Raw genomic sequence first — 21,141 nt, 5'->3', positions numbered from 1 at the left:
ATTAATAATACACATTCAAGAAATTAATACCAGCTATTAAAAATTGAGTTGTTTGTTTGCACTACTTTTACGCGGAGTCATTTCCTGTATGTTATTCGAGATGTTGTTGGGCACACCATGTGGACCAAAAAGTTAAGATCATTCATGTAACTTCACTGTATCAAAGTAAAACGATAATAATGGGTAAGAAGAAAAGGGCGTTCAATTGGAAAGCAAGGGAACAGCACGACACAGTTGTTGACAGATCGACTGAGAAGAAGGTGTGTTTCACAGTACAGAAAAGTTCCAGACTACATCCATGTATAAATGCATATGTGTATATTTCATGTACAGTGACAGTACCCAGATCGGCTCAGTGCCTAAAATGAGTCCCATGCACAAATAAGATTCAAATCTACATGGTTCACAGCCTTTTATTGAAATTATAAAACCTTAGATTATACACAGTCAAAAGTACCTCACCGTGGCTTGTACTATGCATAGGCACTTGCATCTGGTAATTAACACCAAGAGTTAAAATTGCCTTTGATATGTACTAGGCCTATACACAGAAAGGTATTCAGCTTTCGTTCGAGATCCCCGGAAAACCGTTCGAACACCCTCGTAAAAAAAATAGAAAATTTTATATTTTTCAGTTTTTGTCACATTTTTTGTGTGAATTTTGTTTGGGATGTTACATAAATGTTAAATGATAAATGTAATTGGTGTTGTCAAAGCAATTCTATAAATATTGTGAGCTTAGGGTGATAAATTTACTTTTTGAAGCACCTTTTGATATCCTCCTTTTTTTTTAAGCTATATATAACCAAGCCCAAGTTTCCTCTGGCCCTGACACCATGTATGGTGTAGGGCCAGAGCGCACTACTATATGAAAATGTGGAATTCGCCGACACTGTTTGGTGTCGCTAAGATTTTGGTGCAAACACAATAAAATTGGGCATGACATAACACCTACCTTACAATACATATATGGATAAATGGGATATTTATTTACTCCTGAACACCCATTTAGTCCTATCTAGGTGTTTAATTCTGTCAGTATAGACCCTCGTTTTACGCTAGTCAAAATTTCATACTGTTGACCCGCCATTTTGTAAGTGACAGTACAACTATAACCACCCGACTCGGAATGAAATGGACCGAAAAGACTACATATCATTTATTGTATTTTTCTACTTACATAGTTTAAATCAAGAAACTAAGCTTATTATTCCCAAAACATATTATATTTAATTCAAAAAATCAATATAATTTATAAATTATAAGCGGCAAAATATATGTTGTTTTTTTCGCTCTATTGCACACTGATTAGGGTAATTAGGCCGCCTGCGACCTACATAGTAAGCAATATGGCTTCGAGTCAAGTGTGTTATTTTGACTTGCATAATACGAGAGTCTACACTGATGGAATAAAACATCTGAATGAGACTAAATGGGTATTCTGGGGTAAATGAATATCTCATTTATCCAGATGTGTAAGGTAGGTGTTATGTCAAGTGCGCTCTGGCCCTACACCAGGCATGGTGTCAGGGCCAGAGGAAACTCAGGCTATATAAAACCATAAATAAATATGCTGCCTTCACCAGTGGATTTTTTTTGAACAAATTGTTTAAATAACTTTGATTTGAAACAATTCGGGTACTGTCACCCTTTGTGTTGGGAATCACTTTTAAAGTTATGATTTAACATCTCAAATGATTGGTGATTGATCGAATGATTACAGAAAGGGACACATCTTCCAAAGACTAAATCAATACATGTAGATGCATTAATTAAATATCAGTCAGAAATAAGTCTGTCTTTAATTGTATTGTATAAATATTATAATGAATATACATTATTTTTTTCTCCAAAATTCATTATACATGTACAACAAAATATGCTCATGATCATGACAAACTAATTTTCTTGTTCCCCAGAGTGTTTTACTGTAATATTTCATTTGTAATACTTATCTTACAAATCCAACCTTACTTAAACCATTGCTGCTCTGGGGTACTTCCTTTAACCTTTTTATTAACAAGTTTCTTTAAATGATTCTCATTTCGATCCCTAGATCATTCTCAGGATCATGAAGTCGAGATATACCAGCTGGTAACCCTAAACATGTATTGTTACTATTTCAGATCAAGCTTGACACAGATATTTTAGGACGGGACGATGACTTTGATGATGACAATATGTTGGTTTTGCCTTCAGAAAAAAGAAAATCAAAAACCACAAAAGAAACTATTCAAACAGTAAAACGACTTAGCAAAAAGGAACGAAAACGTCTGGAAAATGTTTTACAACAAAAAGAAAAGAAAGCGAAGGTAGGGATAGTGTTGTGGGCTGTATTATTTCAATCTATCTACCAACGCACACAAATCAAGTGAAGTTTAAGTTCTCTTTTAAGTGAATACCTTATATCACATTGCAACCCTTGAAAAAGTATTAGGAGAATGAGGGAGTCATAATTTTCTGCTTCATCATAGACACCTGTAAATCTAGGCCAAATACAGGTAATATAAAAACTGGGATGATGACAAAGCTTGAGTAGCAGAGTTGAAATCAACAAGTCAGATGTATACTTGCTTATTAGAAAAAAAACCTTTTGCATTCCAGAGAGCTGCCATATTAGAATCCCTAGCTAAAGTGCAGGCAAAGCCAGAGGAAATGCAACATTTTGTTGGAGTTGCTGCTATGCAATCCGGACATTTAAAAAGGTACTGATATCAAATGTAATATCATATGTTGTTGTTCTTAAAACATCTAACAAGACTTCATTTGTTCCTTAATGTGACTTCAAAGTAATGAATAAATACCATATCCAACTCATTAGTCTCCTACAGGTGAAACTGGCGGTGAGGACATGCAGGTTTCCTCTCTATCCTTCTTGTACATGTATGTAACATCAGAGTCGCTCAGTGCTCTAGAGGTTTCATTCCATGAGGGATTTTGATCAAACTTCACACAATAACTAAGGAATATCTTAGACAAATTTAAGTTTCAGTGTAGTTGGATAAAGTTAATGGTCACCATTACTGTTTTAAAAAAATCACATTGTAATTGCTGGTGGAGACGGTAGGGGACATGCTTTGGCAATAGTATGTTTGCTTATTTTCAATTTATAACGACATTACAAAAAAATCGATCAAAACAAAAAATATTTATGACTCTCAAGAGAACCTTGTTTTTCCACCCAGACACTGATATGTCTTATTCACTGAAATAAACAGAAAACAATATGTGTTGTGAGTGGTAGTAAGAATCGGATGTAGTCGTTGGTAGTCTGGTGGTTGCATGTCTAATTATATATTTTCTTCCATTGAAACAGAGAAACAGAAACACAACAAAAAAAACTGACAGCTGATTCCAAAATCAATTTTGTGGCTGGCAGTAATAAAAAGATTAAACATAGTCAAGGGGGAGACAACTGTGAAGGTGATGATAGCGATGCATCTGAGAGTTCGATTGACACTTCAGACATGTCAACAGATGAGGAGGAGGAGGAAGAAGAAGGAGTGTTAGAAACAAAGATTAGGGATGAAGTTGTGAAAAATGAATCTGAAAAAACTGCAGCCAAAAATGAAAAACAGGAAAATGCAAATGAAGTTAAAGAAAAGTGTGAAAATAGTAAGATAGAAAAAAAAGAGAAAGAAGAGAAAGAAAATAGTAAGCCTGCAGTTAACATTCCTGTCACAAGGGATAAAGACATTCAGGTTAGAGTCATCATCTGTTTGTAGTTTTTTCATTTGTTTGTTTCGGTTTTCATCTTCTTCCAGAAATTAGAGGTTTAGGGAATGAATGAAATACATGTATTGAAATTGTCCAAATCAATGCCTTTTAAAATTGATGTGTTTCATTGATGATTTATTTTTAACGTGGTATTTAGGAGACCAGGATGAAGCTTCCAATTTTAGCTGAGGAACAAATGGTAATGGAGACAATTAATGACAATCCTGTAACAATAATTTGTGGAGAAACAGGATCAGGAAAGACAACTCAGGTTCCACAGTTCCTGTATGAGGCTGGATACGCACAGTAAGTACTGTCAGTATAAACTGGGTGTGAATTATCCAGTCAATAGTAATTGTTAGTATGATAGAAGTTATATAACACAACCAGTATGATATTTAAGAGTGTGACATTTCAGACTCCGTACATTACCAACCTGAAAAAAATGCTCCAGAGTAATTGTTAGTACCGCTATTTATGTGCTGGGTGAGATGGTGTTTTTAAAACAATTTGGGAAGTTACAAAAGTGTGGTTTTACTATGTTAGTATAAGTAATGTATCTCTGTATATAAACTCGCATGACAAACAATGCATGCAATTCCTGTACATAAAGGGACATGCGTTTTACGTTATATATGTCACATGCTTTGTACCTCAGCAACAGTCATGGCTAGTCTTAAGCCACTGAAGTCGCTATTGAGGCTTCAGTAGTATCTATGATTACAACATGGATCATATTATTTGTATCGGAAAGATTTTATTTTCAAAACTACAACATGAAAATTTAACAAGTAATTATTAAACTGGACATTAATACACATTTACTTGTTATATGTATTGTAAGTAAGAATTATGTTGTGGTGTGTTTTAGTGGTGACAGAATCATCGGAGTGACTGAGCCACGTAGGGTGGCAGCCATAAGCATGGCTCACAGAGTTGGCAAGGAAATGAATCTGTCAACCAGGTAATATAAAACTCACCAAATCACTGTGTTACATGATCAACAAATCAACGTGTTACATGATCAACAAATTATCCTGTTACATGATCAACAGATTATCCTGTTACATGATCAACAGATCATCCTGTTACATGATCAACAAATCACTGTGTTACATGATCAACAAATCACTGTGTTACATGATCAACAAATCACTGTGTTACATGATCAACAATATACAGTTATCAAATGGGTATGAGGGCGATAGTAATTTTGTCAGCCCTGAAGCAACAACTGTTGCACGAGGGCTTTAGACTGAGGGCAACCGTTGTTGATGAGGGGCTGACAAAATTACTATTGCCCGAATTACCCCATTTGATAACTGTTTTATTATACCTTTACGTTTTGTTCTCTATACAGATGTTTGTGCTGGTATGAGAATCTGCTTTATGTTCCTCCATTAACTTGACTCAATTCTCAGGTTTAACTTTCTTCAGCACAGACTTAAGGATCACATTGCATGTTTTATCACAAGTTTGTTAACAAAAATGAATCCTTAAAAAATAGCAATTCACAGATGTATTCAGGGCATCTAGTTGACCATTGGTTTTCATTGATTGCAGAAACTAAATCACTTTTTCTCAAAAATATGAAGGAACAAAATGTTACATAGATATATTTTTTAATCTCAAAAGTCAAATTTCACTTTGGGGAGTCAAAAACATACTCCAAGTGTCTACTGGATACTCTGATATTCATCTTTGTTATAAGATAAATTGAAATTCGTGTTAAAAGACTGAGATCATAATCACAATGTGTCAGTGAGAGAAATATAAGCATTTACATGTATTAGAATATAAATTATTTTACTTTTTTAAACAGTGAAGTTTCCTACCAAATCCGTTATGAGGGCAATGTTACTCCAAAAACTAAGATCAAGTTTATGACGGATGGTGTGCTTCTAAAAGAAGTTCAAAAGGTTTGTATAGACATCCACAAAATAAATGATTGGTCGCAGGTTTTTGACAGGTTTCTGATTGGTCCTGTGATCTGAATAGGTTTCTCATTTGGCTGATCTGATTGGTCCCAGGTTCTTGACAGGTTTCTGATTGGTCCTGAGATCTGAACAGGTTTCTCAATTACAGTCTGTGTAATAACACTCATGAAGGCCCAGACAGTAGTATAAATTGTGTTGGTTGATGATATGAGCCATGATCAGTATGTTGACCTATAAGACGATATATAAGCTTGAATTATAATGTACCTTCAGGTTGTTTTTAACTGATTAAATAAGGTCAGGAGTCATGTACGAATGAAGCAGAACTATAATGTAAAAAGATCACTTTGATGTTAAAAGCATCTGATTTGAATCTAAAATTTAAAAACAACCCTTTGAAAAAAGTCCCAACAAATTGATCAGTACTGATTTGGTCTTATCCCTTACTAAGACTTACAGAGTTGTGGCCCTTTGTAGTGAGCCATGTCTCATATTATTTAGTCTAATACACTACAAATAACAAATTTTATTGGGATCATGGCAGAAAATCATCATCAATGAAGTCTGGCACCTTGTATCATACATAGTTATGGCCACTTGTACATGTCTGATTCTGAAGTTTTTTCTGGAGATGAACCAAATTGCTTGCAATACTTTGTCTTGTTTAATATGCAAAAAAAACAAAAACATTCAAGGTCACCATATGGAATGGTCCATTGTTTAACGACACTTTTAATGAATTTTGATATTTCTTATTAAATATATTTTTTATCATGTACAGTTGGTCTGGTTGTGTGACAGTTTTGTATACAATACTATAATTGCATTAATATTTAAAAGATATAGAGTAGAATAGTTACTGTAGTTAAAACTGATAATTTACTCCATGAATGAAACGTCAGTTGATATTGTATATGAAGTTGTATTTTTGATGACAAGAATGTTGGAATATGATTTGTTGCAGGATTTCCTGTTGACGAAGTACAGTGTGGTAATTATAGATGAGGCTCATGAACGCAGTGTGTACACAGATATCCTAATAGGCCTTCTATCCAGGATAGTACCTCTCAGACATAAGGTACACTCCATTTTATTTGAAAAAAAAAAGATATTTTATGCATGTGTTTTATGAATGTTGCATTAAATGGATAGTTCAGATTGTCCATATTGCGCAAATTAATCAAATGTTTCCGTAGGCTCAAAATGTGTTCTATGAACCAGTAATGTTTTATGTTTAATACTTCTTATCAATAAATTATTTTAACCTGTATATCACCAGGTAAAATGTCCTTGTAATTAAATCATTTTGAGTGGAAATTTTAGAAAAAATGATCAGATATATATGTATTGTTTGAGTTGTGAGAGATTTTTTTTTTCTTTTCAGAAAGGATCTCCACTGAAATTGATTATAATGTCAGCAACACTGCGAGTTGAAGACTTCACTGATAATACTAGACTTTTTAGAATTACTCCCCCTGTTGTGAAGGTATATATAAATTTTGGTCCTTCGTCCTTGGTCAACATTTTATTTCAGGTTATTAAAAACATGTCTCGACCTTATCAAAAGGATATAATTATACCCCCCGCAACAAAGTTAGGGGGGGGGGGGGGGGGTTATACTGGAATCAGGTTGTCCGTCTGTACGTACGTCTGTCCGTCTGTAGACACAACGATGTACTGGCTACTCCTCCTAAACTATTAAGGGAATTTCAACGAAACTTTATGGCAATAACCCTTACACATTGATGATGTGCATAATCTATATCATGTTGTAATTATGTGGTTACCATGGTAACCAGGTCACTTTACTTAGTTTTTTGGGCGAGGGGGAATTTTGTCCAGTCAACTCCTCATAAACCTGTGAACTGCTTCAAATCAAACTACACAGGAGTGATAGGGACCATGTGTAAATGTGCATGCATGATATTTCTCTACAGCATTTTTGGTTTCCATGGTTATCAGGTTTAAATACCCATATTCTTATGGAAAACTTTCTCAAGACAACTCGGACAACTCCTATATAGCTATCAATGTTAGGGACTCATAATGTATACATATGCATGCAGGTTTTTTCCCAACAAATTTAGGTTGCCGTGGTAACCCGTTCACTAAAAAACAGGTTTTTGTTGGAAAATCTTCACCAGAGGGGTGGTGAAGGGGGGGGGGGGGGGGGGGGGGGGGGGGGTATGAGTTGACCCTCTGGACGACAGTTCTAGTTGTATATTACTATTCAAGGTCGTAATTATTAAACACATGTACAGTATTCAAAACAATTCAAAATTATTCCTTGTCAGGTTAGTTTGCAATGACCTCTGTTGACCTTTTCTGACTTACAGGTGGACTCTCGACAGTTTCCTGTAACTATACACTTCAACAAGAGGACCCCCATGGATAATACATATCTCAATGAAGCATATAAAAAAGTGAGTTTGCTGTCAATTTAAACTTGTTTATTAAATGGAAAGTATGCAGCCATATAACAGTTTAGACTAGGTCACCTGATTAACAATGGTCTGTTGCTTAGAAAAGCACCCACCTAGATTTCAAAAGTCCAGGGTTCAAGTCCAAGTTTAGTCATGATCTTTTACCTGTTACACATAGTACAGGCAGATTTACATTGAATATACATCTGGAAGTGTATATTACTTGTTAGTAAAATTGGTCTGTTTAATACTGAGCATGGAATGAAAAACTTCATGGTATAAAGTTCTACTCAAGACCTATATATATTCTTCTCACCCAGTATATAAACTTATTTTGTGACATTTTAAAGGTCAAATGGTTAAACTTCTACTTTATTTTTTATATTAATTTTTAATGATTGATGCACTAAGATTATTTATAACAGGTGTGCAAGGTACATCGTAAGCTACCTGAAGGAGGTATCCTTGTGTTTGTTATGTATAACTGTTACAGGTGTGTAAGGTACATCGTAAGCTACCTGAAGGAGGTATCCTTGTGTTTGTTATGTATAACTGTTACAGGTGTGTAAGGTACATCGTAAGCTGTCTGAAGGAGGTATCCTTGTGTTTGTTATGTATAACAGGTGTGTAAGGTACATCGTAAGCTGCCTGAAGGAGGTATCCTTGTGTTTGTTATGTATAACTGTTACAGGTGTGTAAGGTACATCGTAAGCTGCCTGAAGGAGGTATCCTTGTGTTTGTTATGTATAACAGGTGTGTAAGGTACATCGTAAGCTACCTGAAGGAGGTATCCTTGTGTTTGTTATGTATAACTGTTACAGGTGTGTAAGGTACATCGTAAGCTACCTGAAGGAGGTATCCTTGTGTTTGTTATGTATAACAGGTGTGTAAGGTACATCGTAAGCTGCCTGAAGGAGGTATCCTTGTGTTTGTTATGTATAACTGTTACAGGTGTGTAAGGTACATCGTAAGCTGCCTGAAGGAGGTATCCTTGTGTTTGTTATGTATAACAGGTGTGTAAGGTACATCGTAAGCTACCTGAAGGAGGTATCCTTGTGTTTGTTATGTATAACAGGTGTGTAAGGTACATCGTAAGCTACCTGAAGGAGGTATCCTTGTGTTTGTTATGTATAACAGGTGTGTAAGGTACATCGTAAGCTACCTGAAGGAGGTATCCTTGTGTTTGTTATGTATAACAGGTGTGTAAGGTACATCGTAAGCTGCCTGAAGGAGGTATCCTTGTGTTTGTTATGTATAACAGGTGTGTAAGGTACATCGTAAGCTACCTGAAGGAGGTATCCTTGTGTTTGTTATGTATAACAGGTGTGTAAGGTACATCGTAAGCTGCCTGAAGGAGGTATCCTTGTGTTTGTTATGTATAACAGGTGTGTAAGGTACATCGTAAGCTGCCTGAAGGAGGTATCCTGGTGTTTGTTACTGGTCAACAAGAAGTGAACACCTTGTGTCGTAAACTCCGCCAGACCTTCCCAGCTACACAAGGTCAGTCAGTGTCATCACTTCACTACCTCTTACAAATACTGTCAAAGTATGTTCCCGGTCTTCTGAATCATAATAAGGTTGTTGCTACAGGTAATGTGCACACATTTCTAAATGAAGAACCTGCCAAATGTTGCAAGATGTTCATAATTATGTTAAAATTTTCTCCATATTTACATGAGTCATATTTTATTACATTGTATTTAAAATTAATGCAACCATAAAGTAAATTAATAATTTAGTGATGAGACCTTATTTCTGAAGAAGCTCATTACAAATTTTAAACAATAAGTGTTGAATGATGGAGAGATTTATTTTTTGCATCCATTTCTGTAGGGAGAAAGAAGGAGGAAGATGTCTCACCTAGTAAAAAGAAGAGTAAAAGAAAATTATCTCCAGAGAAAAAGAATCTCCCTAAGATTAGTCTTGACAAGTAAGTAATTTGAAGGCAGCAATAATAAGTTCACATTGTTTGTTAGCATGATCACCATGGCTGAGAGGCCTATAGTCAGCTGTAAATGTTACCATGGTAACACATCTGTGATGTGTCTTTTGTCCCTGTCAGTGATTTACAACTGGTGTATATTCTTATTCTATTTGTCAAGAATGGCTGGGTTATAACTTAATTTGGTCTGCAACATTGCTGGGCTAAAGAGGCTCAATGTTGTATGATAGGAGAGTATGACACTCCACTCTGTACCAGTAAAAGGACTTTATCCAAATGGAAAATTGAGGATATGCCCTTCACTCCCCCAAAGTAGAAGAGTTTAGTCATCATATCCAACTCTTGATTCCTGCCGCTGTTAAAGATGTTATTATGTAGATTTATAGTGATTCCTCTGATATAACTGATGTTTTTTACTCTGTGAGAGTATGACACCTCATTCTACTAGTAAACTAGAGGATACCTGGTATGTCCCTTCCTCACCCTAGAGGGAAGAAGTTGGTTATTGATCCAACTCTATTCTGGAATCTTGTCCGTGATGTGATACAGATTTTGATATAACTGATACTTTTTACTCTCCTTATATACAGCTATTCAGTGGAGCCCACTGATGAGGAAGGGGAGCGAGAGGGTGGTAGTGATTCAGAGGCTGAGTTTGACGAAGGTTCAGACGGGAGTGATGAGGACAATTTAATGGAGGTAGGAGATGCATTGTTTAAGGTCAGGTGGGTAAACAACAGTTTTACATTAGAGCTTGCCAGGATATTCAGCGACAGATCAAACTGTTCCTAAAAAGTCATATTTCTTCAGGTGACTGGAGTTAAGCTATAAAGTAATACAAAATTAATATATCTGCTGAAAGGCCATGTAAAATATTTTTAATTACAGAAAACATAATCATATTCACTAAGTTTATATACTGATGTTGAAAAAATAACAAAAACAGACAAGAAGAATTTTGGACAGATGATTTTTAGCCCACCATCATCAGATGGTGGGCTATTCAAATCGCCCTGCGTCCGTGGTCCGTCGTCCGTCCGTCCGTCCGTCCGTCCCTCCGTCCGTCCCTCCGTCCGTCCCTCCGTCCGTCCCTCCGTCCGTAAACAATTCTTGTTATCGCTATTTCTCAGAAAGTACTGAAGGGATCTTTCTCAAATTTCATATGTAGGTTCCCCTTGGTGCCTAGTTATGCATATTGCATTTTGAGACCAATCGGAAAACAACATGGCCGACAGGCAGCCATCTTGGATTTTGACAATTGAAGTTTGTTATCGCTATTTCTGAGAAAGTACTGAAGGGATCTTTCTCAAATTTCATATGAAGGTTCCCCTTGGTGTCTAGTTATGCATATTGCATTTTGAGACCAATTGGATAACAACATGGCCGACAGGCAGCCATCTTGGATTTTGACAATTGAAGTTTGTTATCGCTATTTCTCAGAAAGTACTGAAGGGATCTTTCTCAAATTTCATATGTAGGTTTCCCTTGGTGCCTAGTTATGCATATTGCATTTTGAGACCAATCTGAAAATAACATGGCCGACAGGCAGCCATCTTGGATTTTGACAATTGAAGTTTGTTATCGCTATTTCTGAGAAAGTACTGAAGGGATCTTTCTCAAATTTCATATGAAGGTTCCCCTTGGTGCCTAGTTATGCATATTGCGTTTTGAGACCAATCGGAAAACAACATGGCCAACAGGCAGCCATCTTGGATTTTGACAATTGAAGTTTGTTATCGCTATTTCTGAAAAAGTACTGAAGGGATCTTCCTCAAATTTCACATGTAGGTTCCCCTTGGTGCCTAGTTATGCATATTGCGTTTTGAGACCAATCTGAAAACAACATGGCCGACAGGCAGCCATCTTGGATTTTGACAATTGAAGTTTGTTATCGCTATTTCTGAGAAAGTACTAAAGGGATCTTTCTCATATTTCATATGGAGGTTCCCCTTGGTGCCTCATTATGCTTATTGCATTTTGAGATCAATTGGAAAACAATATGGCAGACAGACCGCCATCTTGGATTTTGACAATTTAAGTTTGTTATCTCTATTTCTCAAAGTACTGAAGGGATCTTTCTCAAATTTCATGTGTAGGTTCCCCTTGGTCCCTTGTATTGCATTTTTGGACCAGTCTGTCCTGAAAACAATCTGGCAAACAAACAGCCATTATCGTTAAATCTCAAATTTCTTATATAGCTAGGATTCCCTTGTTTGAAAAGTACTGGAGGGATGTCTCAATTTGCACAGATTAGTAAAAGGAAGGGAAAAATAGAGAGAAGATAAATCTGACATAGAACCTATAAAGATCATTCAATGGTGGGCGCCAAGATCCCTCTGGGATCTCTTGTTATTTTTTGTATGAACATGCCATAGAAACAATGTTGTTTATGTGTTATAGGAAGATGGTGGCTGTTCTGAGCCGATGTATGTACTGCCTCTGTTCTCCATGCTGTCTTCTGACAAACAGGCGAAGGTAAGTCCTGCTGACAGACAGATAGGCAAATAATGGAGGTACAGATACACAAACAGATGTAAAAGTGAAAGTCAATATTAAATCATACTGCCATGTTCTGGCAGAGTAGAACAAATACATAACTGTATTGTACATAATTATTTTAGTGGTTATTTTAGCACTTTCCGAACAACTGGAAGTATCCACTAAATCATGATTGCACTAAATGTGGTGTCTGTTTTCTACTACAAGGACTTTGGATATACCACATTCATGTTGAACTTTTATCTATTTTCAGTTATTCGCTTAAATTTGAGTTCACCAAAATAATATGTTTATATAGTAATTACACAATTTCTATTTACTGTTTCTATGAATATGAAATAATGAGGCTGTGTACTAACTATCTGTTAACATGAGACAAAACATGAAATATTTAAGTTTACAGCGTACATGCATTAAAATCACCTGTAATTTCATCAAATTTGTTATATGGTTTCCAGGTGTTTGCTCCACCCCCTGATGGTTACCGTTTATGTGTTGTGGCAACCAACGTAGCGGAAACATCCCTCACCATTCCAAACATCAAATATGTGGTGGACACCGGGAAGGTTTCTGGTTTCTTTCCTCACTTATTCATTTCACCAACAGAATAAAATTTCTTAAATTTAAATACGTATCTAGCCATTTTCAAGTGAGTAGTACTTACAGTGTTTTTAACTCACCGGTTACGAGTAACCGAGAGCTAATGCTGTCGCTCCGGCGTCCGCGTCGGCAAGATTTTGGAAAGCTTGTAAGTCCAAAAGTATACACCTCATGCCCTTCTTATTTGGTTGATACATTCATTAGAGGTCTAGGAGTGATGTTATGACAAAATCATGCAGAAAAAAATTGTGATTTTTTTTTCGCATTTTACCATTTTGTGGACTTGACTTTTTTAGCACCAAAAAAATATACTTTTTTAGCACCAAAAAAATATACTTTGAAGTTTTTGGGATCAGTTTTTGGAAAGCTTGTAAGTCCAAAAGTATACACCTCACACCCATCTAATTTGGTTTATACATTCATTAGAGGTTATAGCAAAATTATGCAGAAATCATGCCGAAAAAAAATTGTGATTTTTTTTTGTTTGCATTTAACCATTGAGTGGACTTAATTTTTTTTGGCACAAAAACCCACTTTAAAGATTTTGGGGGTTAGTTTTGGAAAGCTTGTAAGTCCACACCTTTCTTACTTGGTTTATACATCCATTAGAGGTCTAGGAGCGATATTATGTGACGTACAATTTCAAAATGACATGCTTATACATACATAAAAAATGAATGCATAGTGTGATTGCTGCCGCGGGTGAGCTTTCGCAATCATTGATGGCCCTTGTTTTATTTAAGTTTTCACATTAACAAGCCTATGTATGCAGAGTAGAATTCACTAGCACTATCATAGCATATAAATGACGCAAACATATTTATTTATTAAGATAAATTGAAAATTAAACTCATTATACATGTACAGTATCAAAAATGTTTTACAGTCATTGGGATGATTAATCATTTTAAAGGCAGTGATTCCAAGTAAAATCAGAAACCTTTCTAAGACCCGAAGTAATTTCTAGATAATACATGTAGATATTTTCAAGGTATACACTTGATATGACTTCATGATAACAAACTTCATCTGCAATGTCATAACTGGGAAATAAATAAATTCTTAAATTAGGTAAAAACAAAGTTCTATGACAAAGTGACAGGTGTGTCTACATTCCGAATAACTTGGACGTCCAGTGCCTCAGCCAATCAGAGAGCAGGACGAGCGGGACGTACCGGGCCCGGACATTGCTACAGGTATAGATATGGTGTATATATGTCATTTAATGTTGCTAATATTTATCCAGGAAAAAGTCTGTGCCTGGTTATAAGCTCAACAATGCCTATTGTACTTCAGTATAAATGTTAACTGATTGTCTATTCCCTGTTATTAATCAAAGTTAGTGTGTTGGCCCCCTGGGATTATTACAGGATAAATGTGACAATATCAATTTATACAAGTAACATTTCAGTGTTAAATATTTTGAAGAATTTACTTACCTATTTATCTTAGTAAAATATACATGACATCAAGATGGTACGTTATACAGTCTGTATCCGGTAAGTAAAATATACATGACATCAAGATGGTACGTTATACAGTCTGTATCCGGTAAGTAAAATATACATGACATCAAGATGGTACGTTATACAGTCTGTATCCGGTAAGTAAAATATACATGACATCAAGATGGTACGTTATACAGTCTGTATCCGGTAAGTAAAATATACATGACATCAAGATGGTACATTATACAGTCTGTATCCGGTAAGTAAAATATACATGACATCAAGATGGTACATTATACAGTCTGTATCCGGTAAGTAAAATATACATGACATCAAGATGGTACATTATACAGTCTGTATCCGGTAAGTAAAATATACATGACATCAAGATGGTACGTTATACAGTCTGTATCCGGTAAGTAAAATATACATGACATCAAGATGGTACGTTATACAGTCTGTATCCGGTAAGTAAAATATACATGACATCAAGATGGTACATTATACAGTCTGTATCCGGTAAGTAAAATATACATGACATCAAGATGGTACGTTATACAGTCTGTATCCGGTAAGTAAAATATACATGACATCAAGATGGTACGTTATACAGTCTGTATCCGGTAAGTAAAATATACATGACATCAAGATGGTACGTTATACAGTCTGTATCCGGTAAGTAAAATATACATGACATCAAGATGGTACGTTATACAGTCTGTATCCGGTAAGTAAAATATACATGACATCAAGATGGTACGTTATACAGTCTGTATCCGGTAAGTAAAATATACATGACATCAAGATGGTACATTATACAGTCTGTATCCGGTAAGTAAAATATACATGACATCAAGATGGTACATTATACAGTCTGTATCCGGTAAGTAAAATATACATGACATCAAGATGGTACGTTATACAGTCTGTATCCGGTAAGTAAAATATACATGACATCAAGATGGTACGTTATACAGTCTGTATCCGGTAAGTAAAATATACATGACATCAAGATGGTACGTTATACAGTCTGTATCCGGTAAGTAAAATATACATGACATCAAGATGGTACGTTATACAGTCTGTATCCGGTAAGTAAAATATACATGACATCAAGATGGTACATTATACAGTCTGTATCCGGTAAGTAAAATATACATGACATCAAGATGGTACGTTATACAGTCTGTATCCGGTAAGTAAAATATACATGACATCAAGATGGTACGTTATACAGTCTGTATCCGGTAAGTAAAATATACATGACATCAAGATGGTACGTTATACAGTCTGTATCCGGTAAGTAAAATATACATGACATCAAGATGGTACGTTATACAGTCTGTATCCGATATTAACAACTCTGTACCCACTACATATCAATCTTTCAGGCTTTACTCCTCTGCTGTGTTTACACACGACTTTGAGAAGTTCTCCCCAGCTGAAATAACCAGACGACCTGTGGATGACCTTGTCTTACAAATGAAGGTGACTGAAAATATTAAAATTGATAATTCAAATGGCTATAATATACTCACATAGCAATATGTCTTTATGGAGAGCTCTGAGAGTGCATTGGTTGTGCACATGTCTTATTGATTATTTATCAGAAAATGAAAATAAACTTTGTTCATATATATATATTATTTTGCTTAGAATTATAATTTGCATTCATAGGTTCAGATAACAAAATTATAATAAATGGAAATATAAATATCTGCTCTTAATTATCATGTCTTATCGCTTATAGATAAAACTTATCATAAAATCTAGCTTCTTTTGAGTGTATTGGGATCCTCATTTTTTTTTTTATTTGTTATTAGCTCACCGGTTACGAGTAACCCTGAGGTAATGCTGTCGCGTCGGCGTCCCACCCCCACTTTAAAGTTTTTGGGATCTGTTTTTAGAAAGCTTCTAAGTCCAAAAGGATACACCTCACACCCTTCTAATTTGGTTTATACATTCATTAGAGGTCTAGGAGTGATGTTATGGCAAAATCATACAGAAAAAAATTGTGATTTTTTTGCATTTTACCATTTTGTGGACTTAACTCACTTTAAAGTTTTGGGGGTACGTCCAAAAGTATGCTCTCACACCCTTCTAATTAGATTTATGCATTCATTAGAGCTCTGGGAGTGATGTTATATCAAAATCATGCAGAAAAAAATTGTGATTTGTTTTGGCATTTTAATTAGTGGACTTAATTGTTTTTGCACAAAAACCCTCTTTAAAGATTTTTGGGGTAAGTTTTGGAAAGCTTATATGTCAACACCCTTCTTATTTGGTTTATACATCCATTAGAGGTCTAGGAGCGATATTATGTGACGTACAATTTCAAAATGACATGCTTATACATACATAAAAAATGAATGCATAGTATGATTGCTACCGCCGATGAGCTTTCGCAATCATTGATGGCCCTTGTTACAATACTGATTATTGATCTTTGTACAGGACATGAACATAGATAAGGTGATGAACTTCCCGTACCCAACACAACCCGACCCAGAACAACTCAAGGTAGGACTTAATCAAATCATTTTATTATACTACTTTGACCTTCAAAAGAGCATTTTATTTTTTCATAGCTGATATTGTTTATTAGAAATTTTGTACATTTACCGTCATAACAACAATATTTATGATAATATAACTCTGCATCTGTTTAATATGGTTCATCTGTTACCTTCAAAAGTCTTTAACAAATGAAACTTTCTTAGAACTCTGTATAAAGTGCTTCTGTTTAGCAATTTGGTTCCATGAAAAAAAAGAAAAGTTGAACTAAACATACTTTAGACCATAATTAGTGTAACCAAAATTGATGCCTCTGAAATACTGATCACTGTACATTATATTTACCAGTATTTCATCTTACAGAACTTATTGGAAAAAACTCTGAAATTGGGGTTGTGGGAAATGTTTAGATAAGACTGTTTTCACTTGACTATAATTAAGGCTGCGGAGAGGTTGCTGGTCTCGTTAGGAGCTCTGACGGCACCTGTGTTACACCCTAAGTCCAGATTCAAAAGTAAGGAGGAACCAAGTCGGATCACACCCCTGGGTAGGGCCATGGCCCACTTTCCTGTTTCACCACGGTACTCCAAAATGTTATCCCTTGGACACCAGCACGACCTCCTCCCATACGTGGTTGCCATGGTCGCGGCATTGTCGGTTGCTGAAGTGTTTGTGGAGTTACATCAGCCTCCAGATGAATCGGGGGAGGTAAGTGTTAATGTTTGAGAGATACAAGGTGGTTCCAGATCTCACAGCAGAATAATGTTGTTTATAGAACCTATTTTTAGAATGTTACTTTAATAGAAACTTAATTTATCAGCACTCTTACTATGCCAGGTTGAACAATTTTAGCTGTTATATGAATTTTGATTTCAAAAATGAGTTTATGATGGTTTTACAGCTTATATGAAAAAGCACCAAGCTTAGCATTTGAAAAGTGACTTGGATCTTTACTATATAGAATTCAAGTGTAACTTTGAATTCAGCATTGTAATCTAGAAATTTCATTTTCAGATATTAGTTAATTTCTTTCTGTTTCAGAAAGAGGATTTTAAGAAGAGATTACAGCACTTTAAGCAGATTCAGAAGATTTGGGCTGGTGCTGTAAGTTGTGTGTGGTTGTCTTGCTGACATCACAGTTTTCCCGTAGATTGAGTACACCACACTAGGTCATACACATATACAGTAGGCAAAGTTACTCCTGCTTGCTGTACATCTGCTGTCTTGTTTATTTAACATCCTCTGTTAATAGTGTACAATTTTCATTTCAGAGTGTCTTTTACAAGCTTTGAAACACCCCACTTTGGCATTTGGTCTAATCTGAGCAATTGCTGCAAAGGTTGTCAATGATGTGATAATTCCACACTTAAACCAGGATAAAACCTTAATATGCCAACACCAATCCTCAAAATGGTGGTGTTTTCTTACCTACAGAGATTTATACTGGTAAATGTTATTAGTCTCCTACCGGTTATACTGTCGTGGGACTATAACTTTCCTATCCATCCGTCTTGTATGTGTCTTATGTATGTAATGCCAAAGTTAGTCAGCGTTCTAACCTTGAGGGATTTTCATCAAATTTCACACAATGATAAAGGACCATAATATCTCTGACAAGTTTGAGTTTCTGAGGGGCCGCGGTGGCCGAGTGGTTAAGGTGTACCGACACTTTATCACTAGCCCTCCACCACTGGGTTGCGAGTTCGAAACCTACGTGGGGCAGTTGCCTGGTACTGACCCTAGGCCGGTGGTTTTTCTCCGGGTACTCCGGCTTTCCTCCACCTCCAAAACCTGGCACATCCTTAAATGACCATGGCTGTTAATAGGACGTTAAACAAAACCAAACCAAACCAAACTTGAGTTTCTGGGATTTTGGGCGAGGTCAATATTACTATTCAGCAGAGGTGGCTGCTGGAAGGAGACATGTATTGCTTTAGCAATACCTAGAATGCCTGTTTCCCTGGGGATCTATTTGTTTGTTATTTTTCAGGATAAAATGAAACCACCAATATATATAGGGTTAAAGGGAATACTGTAGAAAAGTAATAATCTGTTCTTACAAATTTCAATAAAAAATACATTCTTTCTACTAATGGTTTTGGTAAAACTGCCATAGTTTGAAACAAACCTACTAAATCAGTAAATTATAAAGGTTTAAAAGGTTTGTGAGTTTTGAATTAATTCCCATATATTTAAGACAGACTAGAATAGCAACAATGCTCTGTATGTATGAATTGTGTATTTCTAGGGACACTCGCTGTTGCTAGGCGACCTTATGGTGCTGTTAAAGGCTGTAGGATCCTGTGAATACCAGGGCTGTACTCCAGAGTTCTGTCAGAAACACGGGATACGGTTCAAGGCCATGAAGGAAATCAGAAAGCTCAGAGTTCAGCTTACAAACTCAGGTCAGGAAAACTCACAAATCACAGAAATAATGCCCAAATAGTTAACTGATTTTAAATCAGATACCCTCCTATCTGAACCCAAAACAAATCTATTGTTTAAAATTGACAAATAGTCCTCAGAATTATAAAAAAAAGTTTGGGGAATTAACAACTGTTTGACCTTGTAAACAGTACTCTGTTATTATTACATATATGGCTCAAACTCACTAATGATAATATGTACTTTTATTATTGACAATATGTTAATCATCTCCAAAATGTTTCGATCTTTTGACATAAAATGGAAATAAATGTACTGGTGGGTATTGATTTAAATTAAATACAGTGGAACTTCGTTAACTCGAACTCGGATAACTCGACTACCCCGCTTAACTCGAAGTACCTCGCCGGTCCCGGCCGAATTTTCTCTTTATCTTAGTAAAAAAAACTCGGAAAATTCGAATTCGGATAACTCGAAAAACTCGGATAATACGAAGTAAAAATTTGGTCCCAACAATAAAAATCCTACTTGAAATGTTCGAATAACTCGAAGTATAATTTTCATCGATCGGTGGCAAACGCCGACATTTTTTAAGAGCTAAATTCCGTTTGTAATACTGAACATATCGGCACTAATCTACTAACCTACATGCTATTATAAGTGTTTCATAAATTCATAAAAGAAATTGTCGGTTGAATCTTATAACAACAAGTCTTGGTGATAAAAAGTACTGCTTTACTTACATCAGGTAATTTCCCAAGGCGGTCGCCGATATCAGTACACACGATAGTCAACAACTCATCTACCCGTTCGCTCAAGCGGAACTAATCTCTGACACACCGGTAGATCTACCCGGCAGATGTTTTTACAGGTGTAGAAATGACACAGTCACCGGCGGCTATTAAATCTTTAAACTGCTGAAACAATAGCGTAATTACTGCCGAGGTGTTCAGAGTACAACTGTTACGGTCAGTGCTGTCTATTAAATCGGATAAAACGCCAACTCAGTTACAGTAACATTTTATACGCACGTGCGCAGCCCAACTTCCGGTGCTAATACACATGGAAATGGCGTGGTTATCAATAAAAAGTAAGTAGGCCGATCAAACAGTATTTTATATATGTCCAATAAAAGGTAATGGTTCTGTTACGTTTTGTATGCAATCTGTGTTAAACTTAAACGGTTATTTGTTTTGACATTAATAACTTGTTATTTTGTCGAATTCCGTTTTATCGTTTACCTTTTGCAAACATGACTTGCACATCAGATCGTTATTGAAGTGACTAAGTGAAAGAAACTTTATCGTGACTGTATATAGGCAAAACTACACCAAATTACAAGTGACATAACGAAACATTACATATATATTTACATGTATTGACCAGTCTTCACACTAAACTGATGAGCGACAGAGCGAAGTTATAATGATTATATAATGTTGACAAATATTGACCAAACTTTTCACCAAAAACGATAACTCGCTTAATTCGAACACTCGGATAACTCGAAGTTTTTTCGTGGTCCCGTCGACTTAGAGTTAACGAAGTTCCACTGTATCTGGAATTGGATTGTTTGTCATGTGAATTTCTGAAAAATATTCTTTCAAAAAGTCTTTGTTTTTTATATCAAATTTTGTTTAACATACATGTACTCACAAGTTGATGTTTATTGAACG

General features: G+C 35.7%; 1 protein-coding gene across 2 annotated transcripts in view; it reads left to right on the top strand.

Annotated features, from left to right (window-relative positions):
• Window positions 1-68: 68 nt before the first annotated feature.
• LOC117332944 (probable ATP-dependent RNA helicase DHX37) overlaps window positions 69-21,141 on the top strand; it is a 33,211-nt gene continuing 12,138 nt past the window's right edge. For both annotated transcript variants that reach the window (XM_033892025.1, XM_033892027.1), the window contains exons 1-21: window positions 69-260; window positions 2,127-2,312; window positions 2,605-2,705; window positions 3,317-3,701; window positions 3,875-4,023; window positions 4,589-4,681; window positions 5,540-5,636; window positions 6,619-6,732; window positions 7,039-7,140; window positions 7,991-8,077; window positions 9,463-9,577; window positions 9,911-10,007; window positions 10,610-10,718; window positions 12,420-12,494; window positions 12,977-13,084; window positions 14,190-14,314; window positions 15,958-16,054; window positions 17,021-17,086; window positions 17,522-17,788; window positions 18,122-18,184; window positions 19,329-19,485. In XM_033892025.1, coding sequence (XP_033747916.1) covers window positions 180-260; window positions 2,127-2,312; window positions 2,605-2,705; window positions 3,317-3,701; window positions 3,875-4,023; window positions 4,589-4,681; window positions 5,540-5,636; window positions 6,619-6,732; window positions 7,039-7,140; window positions 7,991-8,077; window positions 9,463-9,577; window positions 9,911-10,007; window positions 10,610-10,718; window positions 12,420-12,494; window positions 12,977-13,084; window positions 14,190-14,314; window positions 15,958-16,054; window positions 17,021-17,086; window positions 17,522-17,788; window positions 18,122-18,184; window positions 19,329-19,485 — 2,674 coding nt within the window. In that variant the 5' untranslated portion in view covers window positions 69-179. The remainder of the gene's footprint in view (window positions 261-2,126; window positions 2,313-2,604; window positions 2,706-3,316; window positions 3,702-3,874; window positions 4,024-4,588; window positions 4,682-5,539; window positions 5,637-6,618; window positions 6,733-7,038; window positions 7,141-7,990; window positions 8,078-9,462; window positions 9,578-9,910; window positions 10,008-10,609; window positions 10,719-12,419; window positions 12,495-12,976; window positions 13,085-14,189; window positions 14,315-15,957; window positions 16,055-17,020; window positions 17,087-17,521; window positions 17,789-18,121; window positions 18,185-19,328; window positions 19,486-21,141) is intronic.

The sequence above is a fragment of the Pecten maximus genome, chromosome 8, assembly GCF_902652985.1.
Source record: "Pecten maximus chromosome 8, xPecMax1.1, whole genome shotgun sequence".
NCBI classification, from domain to species: Eukaryota; Metazoa; Mollusca; class Bivalvia; order Pectinida; family Pectinidae; genus Pecten; species Pecten maximus.
The sequence above is the reverse complement of the archived record's forward strand: the minus strand, read 5'-3'. Positions and strand labels throughout refer to the sequence as shown.